This window comes from Mizuhopecten yessoensis, unplaced genomic scaffold (genome assembly GCF_002113885.1).
Source record: "Mizuhopecten yessoensis strain PY_sf001 unplaced genomic scaffold, ASM211388v2 scaffold10175, whole genome shotgun sequence".
Lineage (NCBI taxonomy): Eukaryota > Metazoa > Mollusca > Bivalvia > Pectinida > Pectinidae > Mizuhopecten > Mizuhopecten yessoensis.
In genome coordinates, this window is record NW_018408416.1 from 313,527 (window position 1) to 327,567 (window position 14,041).

Genomic DNA, 14,041 nt, shown 5'->3' on the forward strand with positions numbered 1-14,041 from the left:
GCAGTTCATGTACAATGAATCCAGGAACTCAATATAATAGTAAACACTTCTAGCAAAAAAAATATACAAACTGTAAACTCAAGCCTACGTTATTTGTGCTGGTAAAATTTCAAGCTAACAATGCTGAAACAATGCTGCTACAATGTGCTTACAATTACATAACTATCTTACAACTACCAAATCAACATTGTGCATTGTTTTTACAAAAACAGAAAAGTAAAACTGAGCAGCAAAATCAGAGCTGTATATTTATTTAGTAAATTGAGTTAAAATTAATAATAGTCATAATACAGAATTCCTCAATGGAACCAATTCTAGATAAAAATGTTAATGGAATAATTTTAAATAAAAAAAATCATGTTCCTTTTCAAATTTTGTCAAGTGGAAAAAAATGTAAACCAATGCAATGTTCAGATCACTGTAATGGTCTCTATATTTGTTCTTATCAATCCATACACTTGGAAATAACAGTATTTGATTGTGTCTCCAAAATGCTATTAAAAGGTTCACCTGAGAGTAAATAAGTTAAAAGTTTATGAAAACCTTATGCTGGAAAAAACATTTGACCAAAGGATAGCCTTAAAAATTCTAAAAAATAAAAAATAAATGCAATCAGAACCAGTTACACGATGCCATGTAGCAACATTTCATGCTCTATAACTTGGGGAAAAAAAACTTTTACTTAATTCAAAGACAAAAACATGAAGACCAGATTAAAAAAAATACTTGCTGGAATATTTTGTCCTGATCAATAAGCAAGACATGTGAGGAAAAATGGAAGATTTTAAAAACATAGCAGTTAAATGTCTTTGTTTCTTTTGCTTAAATTTAATAAGTTTTATTAAAAAAGCAATCAAAATACTACTTTATAACTTAAACTGTATCAAACTATTTGATTAACTGATTTTTAATGCTACACAATAATTACCTTCCACACAGGAATGAATTGTACTGGTTAGCATAAAAGTTTCATTTCACATACATGTGAATGATTGTTATTGTGAAGGATAAAAGTTTCCTTTCTGATACAAATGAATGAAAAATCAAGTGAACCAGTGATGTTATATTCTAGATAATGTGAAGTACAGTAGGTAGTGTTTGGGTGACACTATAGGTGAATGGCTGATTACAAACAATATCTATACCAGGTTATACATCTATATAACAACTTACTTTCAATCCTGTTTTGGCAAAAGGTAAAACTAAACAGATTTTATGAAAGATTAAAAGCTTAATAAATCAAAAGGCAATTGAAATAAAATCAAAATGAAAAATATGACAAATCATTGTCAATTTGAAAAAAAATCTAATGCTTAAAAGCAGGACAAGGAATATGAAGCGAATATTTAAAACCCACAAAAAGCTATTATCCTATAAAACTAAAAACAGGACAAGCATGCCACTGAGGAAAGCTACTGTACCTTTCATTTATTAGACACCCCTTCTCATCAAAGGAAACGATGCGACATGAAATTGTTTATCTATCTTTTGAAAAATAAAATAATTAGCTAGTACTTTAATATGTGTGCATCACAGCAGTTAAACTGATGAAATATTTATGTCTATATCATAAAAAGATGCTATCTAAACAAAATTTTGTTGTTCAAAACTTTCCTTATTACTTCAAAAAATGTTTTGAATGGCTTTAAGTTTGTTGCTAAACACCTAAATATTACCCAATTTAAAAACAATTCCGCTAATTATCCAATCTGTGTAACGTTTTGAATTCAAGACTAAAGCATTTGTTTTGCAGTGAAATTCATTTCTAAAGCTCCCAACATTTGTAAATGTTGTTTTTTGATTGTAACTATACATGGACACATTCCAGACTAAACAAAACACAAACAAGTAGGGAAGGACATGGGGGTGGTAATACAGACAAGAGAATTAGAAAACACCCACACGCTAGGATCGGTCATGTGCAGTAGAGCATGCAGACTGAGCGAGGTCACACACCTCATCCTGAAGGTCATAGATACGATTTTCTAGGTCCTGGCTACCGACTTTGGTGTCCAGACGATCAGCAGTCAATAGCTCCTCCTTCTATATAAACAGAATTCAGACAAATTGTTTACAGTGTAATCACCTTGGTAGTCCTGATACGATACAATGTATCAACTAGACCAACTCTTTACAGTCAATCCAGATACACTGTATAAAATAAAATGAAACTTACCATGTTATCTGGTTATTCCAGATACATAATATCAAACAAACTCTTTGCAAACAATCCAAATACAGGTATAAAATAGACCAACATTTAATTACCATATAATTTTGTTAGTCCAAATACAAGATATGAAATTTTGGTCGAAGAAGGGGCATTAACAGGTTGGTGTAACCTGATAAATCTGAATATACTGTATACAAAAGACTGTATTTTATCATATAACCTACTTGAATAGCTCACCCAGATACATTGTAAAAAACAGACTTTTGCTATAAAATCCAGTTAGACCAGATATAAAGTATGAATTGGCTGACTCAATCTGATTAAAATCATCTGTTACATGGCTCCGCCTGAACATCTGAATGTGCCGCGGTCAGGGTCACGTTCAAGTGACCTTTAGATGAACCAATCAGAGGCGCGCTGGCAAAAGTTTGCCAGCGAATAGGAATAGCATGGTTGATAGATAAATAGCGAGGGGTATCGAACAGATTAATTTTCCAAAACAAATATGGCGGCGGAAACTGACGTTTCTACGACGCCAAGGAAAACGTACCCAATGGGTAATAATTGCGTAGGCAACACCGCCATACAGTCTTTCTTCTCTACTAAAGCTTCGAATATCTTTTTCTGTTCGGGTTTCAGACGATCAATCTCAAATAACTTCAGAACTTTCGCATCATTCTCATCAATGTCCGCCATATTTGTTAATACTCCGAGTGCCCTTTTGAAAGAGCGTTTCTGATTGGTCAAAATTTAATGAGTATTTATAAATATAAAGGTCACCTGAACATGACCCTGACCGCGGCACACTCAGATGTTCAGGCGTAGTACGAAGTTAACGAAGCCATGTAACATATGATTTTAATCAGATTGTGGCTGACTTGGCTTCCTTGGTAAGTCTATATAGATTGTACCGACTTTTACAGAGGAATCGGCATGGTTACGCCACTTAACAATTGCTGTATAAAGCACAATTAAGTGAATTGACTGTTTTTTTGTGATTTGTGACATGTTTTACCTGTATTTGTACCAAACATTACCTGTATTTCTACCTCAGCTATCTTTTGTTTCAACGTAGCTACATATTGTGCATGCTCTGCCTCCGTTATCCTAACCATCATGGAGTCTTCCTTCCTCTGAATACACAAAACAATCAGAAACATGAAACATGTATCATTTGAATTTTGTTTAACTTTATCAGGTATCAACTGTATAGATATTTATTTTGCAGGTAAAAAAACAATAGTGTTTAATATGCACTTTATTGCTATGTTTTGAATTTTCGAATCACCAAGTGAAGTATTTAAAATGGAACTTCAGCATTTTTTACTATTTTTTTTAACAAATTCATCAATTTCTTTCAAAATATTTTAATTATTTTACATGACTTTTATCAATTGATTGTTTAATATCATGCATACATATTAAAAACATTACCGATCTGAGGCTGACCTTCACTGTAGCCTTCGATAATAGAATCTTAATTGCTAATTTTAATTGCAAGATATTTTCACATACACATTATCTTTCATTCTCAAAATTTCTGAAATTGAATCCCTTGTGAAGACCGTAACTATACAACATAATAATCTTGTTTTAGGCTTTTAGCTGTGACAACATTATTGAATTAGAACAACACCATGTTCAGCATGATGCTGCAGTCATTAGACTTGTATCACTTTAAGGTATATATACCTGTGTGTGAAGATCATCCATTTTTCTATGGAGTTCCTGAATTTGATGCTTATAATCTTTTTCTATTATATCTCTCTCCTCCATCTTGGATTTCAGCATTTTATTTTCTTCGTCCATTCTACGTATCTGGTTCGTACATATATGATTCTGTAAAACAGGAAACAGATACAAAATTCCATCACCAATGAGTAACTTAATTTTCTATACTCTTGTTGAGTATATTTCACAATTCTGTATCGAGCAATATTCTTTTATTCAAAGCTTCTTAACAATTTGACCTAAAAATGAATACATGTATCAAAATAAGAATATTTATCACAAAAATCATTTTATTACAACAATATTTTTACACAAAACAACCACATTCAAGACCATCAGGATAACGTCTACATGACAGTTTTTTGTAAAGGAAGGTATCTCTTTCACTAAATATTTACAAATGGTAGAGTTTTCCAGATACCTGATGGATGATTGGGTCTCTAAAAAGTTTACTGTCATTTATCAGAAGAATGTTTCCTGAAATAATGATCAGATAAGTTATGAGGAAAGCCCACTGTATCCAAGTGGATGATGTACCTGTGTTTCAAACTCCATTATTTTCTGCTTACTCTCCTTGAGATCAGAGAGAGAGGTGGCCTCACGGATTTTAACGGTCATCAGTTCCTCGTTGATCTGCTTCAGCTCCTGTTTCTTATCTTTGGGAGACACCGGGTCTCTTGTCATACTCTCTATGTGTTTCTGTAACACAACAGTTGTATAAACCACCACTCTCATCACCATGGATACGTACATTGAAGACGTTCAAATATATGGAGAAATTATGTACACATTCATTTGTGCTCATGTGATGAAAAGAATCATGTTTTTGTTTCTATTTCATTTTTCAAAATTTTCAAGAAGTATTAGCTCTTCTAGCTCTGCAGAGCCTCACTAAAGTGAAAACTACTAGACTCTTTTCATAAATGATGTAATTGAAGATCCAAAGTACAACATCACTACTTTATATTTCAATAAAAGTGGATAATCATGGCTTATTTTCTTGAGTTTTACCGTACAATTTGACAGTAACTGTTTAATTAGATATAGAAAGAGCTAAAGTTTAGAAGTGAGCCTAGGACAGTTCTGCGGTTCCTGATTCAATGTTTTTTATACAGCAACATCAACCTACCGCCCAAAGGGATTCCAGTTCATGCACCCTCTGTCGCATCTCTTTGAGTGACAGATTGGCCTCTGCTTCCCTCAGCTTTACGGCGATCAACCCCTCCTGCAGGCTCTGGATGTCGTTACTAGGTGCCCTCTGTAGCTGTAGGTTGGTCTGTAGCAGGAAACAATTACAAACATAAAATTAAATGTCATTGCACATGTTAACAAATGTACAACCAATCCAAAAACCACACTTCCATCTAACCTACACTAGCCATGAGGGTAGACAAGTACAAATACAGCAAAATTCCAATTTCTGGCGTGAACTGTTCCTATAAAAGCTTTGTATGTTATTGATATTACAAAATGAAAACATAACACTAGTTGAAATAGATGTTCATGTTATACACTTAGACCTTGTATTTGTTAGTGATTTTATGACTACCTAGATCTGTAGGATTGCGTTTACTTACATCCTCCAAGTCTTTGATCTTGGACCTGAGTTCCTTAACTAGAGAGTTGGTGTCTGCATCCTTAAGGTGGAGAGCAATGAGTTCCTCCTGGAGGCCTTGTATCACAATCTCGCTCTCATCGTCATCTAAGGACCCAGCGTTGGCTATACTCAGGGTCTAAAGGGGAGATAACCAGAATACGTTATACTGGACATACTTATCATGAGGGGCTGTACCATATAAAACAACAAGGGCTTTAGGCTATAACGCTTATCTATAAGGGAATAATTAGAACATGCTTCTTTTTCTATTAACTTTCTTACCCGTTGTTTGACATCGTCCAGTAGAACATGAGCTTCCTCTAGTTTACGAGTGGTGTCTGCTAGTTTCTGTTTGGTTGTTGACAGCTTGTTTTTGAGTGCGTATGTTTCCTCAGCCTCTGTAGCCCGTGTCACCTGATCATGGATCAACTTATCTGCCAATAATGCTGACTCCTACAAAAACCACGATAATGACATAACACTATAGAACAAGATGTTGAATCAAAAACAAAAGTCAGGGCCATGACAGAATCATTTGTACTTTTGCTAAATATGGTTAAAATTGGCTGTGTGTAATGTTTCCCATGCAATATTGAACCCCCTAAGCCTTTGATCCAGGACATATCAAGCATCTTCATTTTCCCTAGATCCAGATATATATGTATCTCACAGATATTGAATCCACATATTTTAAGATATATCTAAGGAGTAATCTTTTAACAATTTACCCCTATTTCCTCTTCACCATATTTATCATCACTTGTCATTTATACAAAACTGAATCCCTTTAAGGGGCCTATGGATGCTTCATATATATATACCAGTCAATATCATTTAAGCAGTTCTTAATTACCAGGAAAAAGGAAGCTGACTGACATTGGAAGTACTTCATATACCAGTTAAGCTTAAATAATGAATGAAAAAAGAAATTATTTCCTGAATTCTTTAAATAAAATGCTTATAAGATGTTGAAATGTTGTGTGGGTCATGTGACTTCGTTGTTCCATAGCTGTCTTAAAATGTGCAAACTGTACATGTACACCATTTCGACAACTGTACCGAGTGCCCGGCCTCTACTTGACCTTTAATGGACAGTAATTGACCCCTGTATCACAGCATTACCTGCATCGCTATACAGCCACATACACTATAATTAACATATCACATTTCTATTCTACAAGCCTGATTTAACCATTCGGGTCACAGTGACATCTGGATACTTACTTTTTCTAGTGTATCTATACGCTGTCTCAACAGTCTGTTTTCTGTCCGCAACCTCTGTTAAAATAAGGTCAAATCATGGTAAAGACGTAAGCCAGAAATATGTTTCAATTCAACTTTTATAAAGAACATTTATTCTATCATAATTTTTTATTTTGATGCTTTAATCAATGAGATAAGGACGGAATTTCCAATTTAAAGACTAGCTGTTACATGTATTTCTTCTATCAATCAGGAAAAGACAACAGCACATATGCTGATAACAAGATCTAAATGCGAGCATTTCAGTCCCCTACTATTAAAAAAATATAACTTTGATGGTATTGTTATTCAGACTTAACAATTAAAACATCCCAAGATACATATAAATAGCAGGTTTGGTGAAAGAGGGTAAAATAGCTAGGATAAGTCATACTCCAGACAATCTTCTGTATCAGACGTGAACAAAGGGCCATAACTCTGTTATATAGTGGGGCATCATACTTGATTTCAGTAATGCAACACAGTCCGCATCTGAAGAGGTACACCCAGAAAATTGTTGCAGCAAGAGTATATGAGAGATGCCTTATCAAACAAGACACGCTGTGGACAAAGGGCCAGAACTCTGTTTTTAAATGAGCAAGAGACTTGTTTCAGCATACAACACTCTACCATACCAAGGATATTCTCGCATATAAAATTTGGCAATTGCAGGTAACTGAGTATATGAAGTATGCCCCTTACAATGTGACTCACAAATGGACTGATGGACAGTGTGAAATGTACCGTCCCCTCCAGTCTAACTAGATAACCTACCCGAAGCTCAATCTGGTCTTCATTCTCCTTGCTCTTCTGGGCGGTGTAATCCTTCTCTATTCTGCAGATAACAAAACAAAAAGACATATAGGTTAATATAATGCTTTCTATCAAATATTAAACTACTGTACTTGAATACTGTAAACACTTCTTGTAACAGAAATTCTGTTTCAGCTAGCTGTGATTCCTGTAATAATAATGATTATAATTCAAGGTTTTATATACCGATTTATCACAACCTAGTTCGTAGTTTGTCTCAAAGCGATTCACAAATTAGTATCCGTGGTTATAGGGCCTTAGCAACCAGCCAATATCCCTGGGGAGCATACAGTCGGTGCTGCCATTTCGGCGCTCACAGCTAGCATTCTACAATTCTAGCACTGCCCAACCACATACTCATTTACAGCTGAGTAGACTGGAACAAGCGGAGTAAATATCTTGCTCAAAGATACATCACAGTGCCGTGACTCGAACCCGCAACCCTACGGTCACACGCCCGGCGTCCTACCACTGTACCGAGATTGAAGATATTTTCTTGTTTATGTGTTTATATATATATAATGCATTTCCACAGTTAAATGCAGAAAGTCAAACTTCTAGTACAGTACTCTCGCAGGTAAAGTTAAAAAATATAACAACCCATAATACAACCACTATTAAATTTTACTTTTTGCACACAGATTAATAGCCCTCATCAGATGACTTTATCTTGGTGTTAAAAGATTAACAATCATATTAACATTTGTTGCATAATCTTTTGTAAGTAGAGTCGGTTTCTAAATACCGTCAATCACCATTTAATATATCAGCTCTACAAAATTTAGATTTTATCTCATCTTAATTCAAAAGCATACTGTAGAAATTGTGTTGAACTTATTGCAGGTAGAAATGTAAAGGTAACTTTACCAGGTCAAAATAAATTTTAACAGTGAAATATGATAATCTTCCAGCACAGAGACCATAATCATGTCCTCAGTTGATATGTAATTATAGCCAGAAATAACCTTTAAAGACAGACTCTTAGTGTGTAGTGGCTAAGGGATAACCAAATACCCATCTATCATGTAACATACAAATACAGGGATACATGTCAGGAGGGATGGTGTTAGTAACATGATATACCAGGCTAGGCAGTCATCAGTCAATGTTTAATACCCATATGTTGTGATGCAGGGGTCAAAGTTTTCATTTCAAATTTTCAATTGTCTTTTTTTCACAATCTTTTGCTTGATATATCAAATGCAAAAAACACCAGACTAACTTGTGGTAGAAGGAAAAGACAAAGAGAAAGAAATATAGGTATAGGGATAAGGACACTCCCGGGACACTGAATCGAGGGACCCCCAAAGATGTTAGAAGATAGAGACAAAGATAGACATCCCTGGGAAATTTTGAAGTAGAGGCAAAAATATCAATCATTTAGTCTCTGCATGATGTCCCCAACCGGATGACATAAGAATTAAGATCGCTCCCCACCTCTTAAATGACCAGGTGCTTTAAACTGACTTTACATGACATGCAAGAGTACAGGGTAACACAAAAAAGGCAGCTATACATGTATATATGGGGAGGGGTAGTGGGTCCTTAGGGATATAAAAAGTGAGTGGTATATATGGGGTCATGGAGAGTAGACAGAGAAAAGGATTAAGGTGGAGCAGTAAGGTAAAAGTATACCAAGGGGTAAACGAGGGTATCGGTGGATCTTTTGACTCCCTCACGCTAGGGAGCTGTCACACCCTACCCTATAGCCAGTCCTTGACCCGTGACTGCATCCTTTGTTGCTCTCCCTTACACAGGTATGCGGGGACCGACATACAGATTACCTCCGAATGAGGTGTTTAGACAAAGTTAATATCACCAATGAATTATGATACATACACCATAGACACAAGTCTGTAGATAAAATCTTCACATATCTTCCAGTGACATGTGATGAACAGCGATACAGAAATAGCAGTATACATTTCCTATTAGGCTATGATATATCTGCCAAGTTCATTTGAAAAACTGGTTGATTTCATTTTTTTTATTTTACTTTGGAAACTCTGTTAAAAATATTCAATATTTTCTAACAAATTGACTCTTAGCCGATTCAGAAACTCTGAAAGGACGTTGATGTAGCTCATTAATTGATATTTTTTAACATATAGACATAATGTCAAGCTTGCTATAAGCATGATAAAACTTGACGTCAACCACACATGACAATGAGCCTCACAATATATATACAAAGAAACCCAATCAAGTGTGAAATCTATATACCGATAAACATCGGACTTTATCCAAATGTCAACAAATGATAGACAAATGTCCCCGGCTCACACACATACAGATGCCACAAGGGCTGACTGTTGTAACGGGTACAGCTCATTTCCTATACCAACTTACTCATCCTGAATGGTGTAAAGTGGATCATATTTGACAACTTCTTGCTTCAAGGGAGGGCCAGTATATGTCTCGATCTTGTCTACCTTTATTTGATTGTGTCAGGAAGATAATACAATGTATAAGATTGCTCTTTGGATTGCATGCCACAAGTGTAACCTGTTTTAAACCAAGACCTGTATATTAGGAACACCTGCATAAATCGCAGATCTTCAACTAGATCTCACTGACCTTAACACCCAAGTCTTACAGCCTTACATCCGTAAAGCAGTCTTCATTAACAGTAGACACTGTTACATATAGACAAGGAAACATATCCCCCAGAACACTGGGTAAAACCAAGATAATGGTAGTAGGACTAACCGTCCACTCAATGGTAAACTTAACCAATTGTGCATTAATCATCATTGATTCAGATTCAAAGACATTGGTCCAAGTGCTATTCAGTTAGAACAGGTTTTCCCCTGGTACCGACTAGTGTTTGTTACAATATGGCAGTTATATATATCGTTTTGGGAATACATTCGTGTTATTTCTATCATCAACGTAAGGGCAGATACAGATTATCTGAACATCTTGATGAGCTTTGATTCATAAGGAATTCAAGTAAAAATTTCCATGATTTGCATGACTTAAAGAATTCCGAATGTTTAAAGCAATTACACACTTAATGTTCATCTTTTAACCTTCAGCCTTTGTGACTTTGATATTTCTGAGTTCGACTGATGTGGATGGAGACGACCTTTATTTAATGTCAGACCCTGAGTCTGAACCCACACTGGCTTTTAGACAGACATTAACAGATGTCCCACTCGGAGACAACTAGATTTTTACTGGAGTGACAAAACCTACATATTAAGTGAAGATATATCAGCCTATGATACAGTATGATCAAATATGATAAATGAAGTAAACACACAGCCAGTCCAACAAAATAGTTCAACAATAAAACTGATTGAGAGCTGGTAATGGTGCATATATATAACCGTTATAAATTTACTATTTGTAAGTTAAAGGAGTTCCACACTTAGGTCTCGAAGTATATACTTATTAATATCTTGAAGTATATACTCATTAATATCGTGAAGTAATTATTATAGTCCATTAATAATTTAATACCCTCCCTAAACATTTACATAGTCTCCACTCCTGATAGTAACTTACTTACAGGTAATATATCAGTCTGGGTTAATTTGCTGAATCTTTAATGGGGAGTTGAACACCTGAGTCAACTAATCTCTATAAAACCATGCATGCAGACATTATTTACAGCTTATTCATTATCAGGTGTACAGAAGAACACCCTCCTCATGTAATATCTTCATATTAACTCATAGACTGCACCAAACTAACAATATTTGAAAATCATTTGGCATAGACATACACTGATACACTGTTTAAATTACAGTCCAATCAAGGCATTATAGCTTTTAATACGACTTCTGAAAAACAAAGTAAAAAATATACATTGGTATGATTAGTGTGGACAATTGGACCCTACATAGCTAACTAAGTTGACAATGCCTTCCATAAAACATGTATAAGACGATGTAGGCTACAAATTGATAGTTAGGTTAAAATGTCCACAATAAACAGTCAGTATTTCCTATTTATGCCAGAGTTTACTAAAGTATTGAGTAAAACTGATGTTAATTAAATATTATCACACCCAGTCTTTACACGGATACTCTAAGCCTGGCCTGTCCAGCCCTTTTGGTGAGATTTTTGTTTATATTGTCAACAACAATTGTGTTGGGCACACACTGCCCTAAGAGGTAACAAGGATAAAACTAATATTTGTTTAGCTTGCCATATACATCAGAGTGTTCACCCGAGGTTCACTCACAAGCTCCTTACAATACTTCTACTGTTTTGGCTAAAAGGCTGTAAACATTAGTCAGACATGAACTAGAGAGCGCACTTTATATAATATTTCCTTCAGCGAGATTTAAAAAGAGATTACTTTAACAGTACAATAATGGAAAGATAGAAATTCTAAGTGTGCATATACAAGTATGTATTTTGGGCAGCAATAATGATCACGACTCGTATAGATTTTGTTGAAATTTTGTGCGTTTTGATTAGCTTTATCAGTTTACCATCACTGAAGGAGGGCATTCATACCAAGTGAACAATTCTGCATACCCTGGTGTATATATATCTGTGGCCTCAAATGGCATTTTACTTCAACAGTTTAAAAGCTTGGTCTGGGTCTCAGTAAATTTATATGTGATTTTATAATGATGACCAAAGAATTTAAAGTCCACCCTCATTTTAAACACAACACTTTACAAATGATTATTTCAGGTGAAGCATTTCTGCAAAAACGATTTCTAAATGAAAGGTCAAATGTGTGGATATAAGCTCAGTGGTCACATATTTTACCCCCTTTCTGACGACTTCGTGCTCTTGTGAACGACATTTCAAAGATAGCTTTGACCAGCATATAGATAAAGTTCAACTTTCAGTATAAGACATTTTAGAATTTCCAATCTGTTGACAAATATAGACTACATTGATATTTGATCTTGAATCTTTATTACAATATAAAGTTATGTACATATTGAATTTATATAGCTATATATAGGACCACTATAGAAGTTCCTCAAGGTTTTACTGACAGACTGAACACCATCTCAATGTGGCAGGTATTTCAGTGTACTAAATTGAATCCTCTTTAATTCTAGATACATGTACCTCTACACTAATATACCAGTGATTGGTAATTTTAAGATGGTCAGGACTTTGATGATCAGATACATAGGGTCCAGTTAATTATCCTCAATAAATTAGCCAATAAATCAATAATTATGCACGACCTTATTGTCATTATTAGTTATGGCAAACAAGTAGAAGGCCATCAGCTAGGGGTGCAAGAGATTTGGGTATGGGTGAAGGCCATCAGATTCCAAAGATGATCAAATAAATTATCATCACACTGAAAATTTGGCTTTAAACGACACAATGCTTTATTTTGTAGAAATATTTCAAAGAAATTTATATAACGATTTTTCCTTGCATGTGCCACGTGTTTGGCAACTTAAGCATCTTCCCCCTCGGATTATGATTCGATCTCCTATCCGACCCCCAAGGGGTTGAGAAATTCTATCAATCTCGTATGTTTTATAATGTTTGTCTGACTGGTTTATCACTGCACTTCCTAGTTGGATGTTTTGTTCATCAATTTAAATATTTGGCGTAGGGTTAGGGGTTAAAGACTAAGACAAGTGATTAGCCGATAACAATTATTTTTGTACAAATTACAGACTAAATGCTTGAGGAGCTGTGAAGTAATTATTACCAGAACATCGTATGAAAGTCAACAATGAATTTACACCAACGTATAGTACCAATGTAAATTATCAACCACTGATCTCTGCCATACAGTAATGTACAGATGTACATGTATTACCAGCATAAGTCAGTTGTCCTTTTTTGAATCCAAGAGGCCTTAGACTAATTGTAAAAAGCAGCTGAATCATACAACGTCTCTCTCAAACCATTGCCAGTTGGAATGAACAACAAGAAAAAAGTCCCCAGACAGTGTCATGTGGAGTGGCCGAGTCAGCAGGAAAATGCATTTCTATTTTACATGATCCAATCAATAAAACAACATTTGCAGAATTCATCGTAATTCTTCAGCTTGAAAAAATCGATTTCTGCTACACAAAGTTATTTTTTAAGCAAAATATTATGACTGTCTCCAGACCATTCATATCAATTCTAACAAAATTGGAGTGTCATACATATCTTACTGCTAAAGACAAGTGTGCACTGGATATCATAATAAATAACAAAACAACATATCAACAAAACTTATTGTTATTATCATCCATAGGAAAGGTCTGACAAGTTTATTGAATACTAGCAACTGTATACACAGCATTGTAAGAGTAACCCTACTAAGGGTCTATATAAAGTTAAGTATCCCCCTATATATATAGCTAATATAAGGATCTATGAAGTTAAGTATCCCCTTTAAGGGTCTATATAGTAAAGTACAATGTATACCCTCTATAGGGGTCTATAAAGTAAAGTATCCCCTCTATAAGGGTCTATAAAGTAAAGTATCTCCTAAGCCGTCTAATGGTAAACTAGACCCCCAGGAACCTCAGTGGGACAATGAAGACCCAAAGGGT

At 34.9% G+C, this 14,041-nt stretch overlaps 1 protein-coding gene across 7 annotated transcripts in view; it reads right to left on the minus strand.

Moving 5' to 3' along the window:
- LOC110459654 (ecotropic viral integration site 5 ortholog-like) overlaps positions 1–14,041 on the minus strand; it is a 73,053-nt gene that overhangs the window by 6,790 nt on the left and 52,222 nt on the right. For 5 of the 7 annotated variants that reach the window (XM_021512002.1, XM_021512005.1, XM_021512004.1 and 2 more), the window contains 9 exons: positions 7,518–7,578; positions 6,726–6,779; positions 5,784–5,954; positions 5,482–5,637; positions 5,034–5,180; positions 4,442–4,603; positions 3,866–4,012; positions 3,211–3,306; positions 1,957–2,043 (listed from right to left, as the gene is read on the minus strand). In XM_021512002.1, coding sequence (XP_021367677.1) covers positions 1,957–2,043; positions 3,211–3,306; positions 3,866–4,012; positions 4,442–4,603; positions 5,034–5,180; positions 5,482–5,637; positions 5,784–5,954; positions 6,726–6,779; positions 7,518–7,578 — 1,081 coding nt within the window. Of the gene's footprint in view, positions 1–730; positions 745–1,902; positions 2,044–3,210; positions 3,307–3,865; positions 4,013–4,441; positions 4,604–5,033; positions 5,181–5,481; positions 5,638–5,783; positions 5,955–6,725; positions 6,780–7,517; positions 7,579–14,041 lie in introns of all 7 variants that reach the window. The other 2 variants (XM_021512010.1, XM_021512007.1) reach the window with 2 other exon arrangements.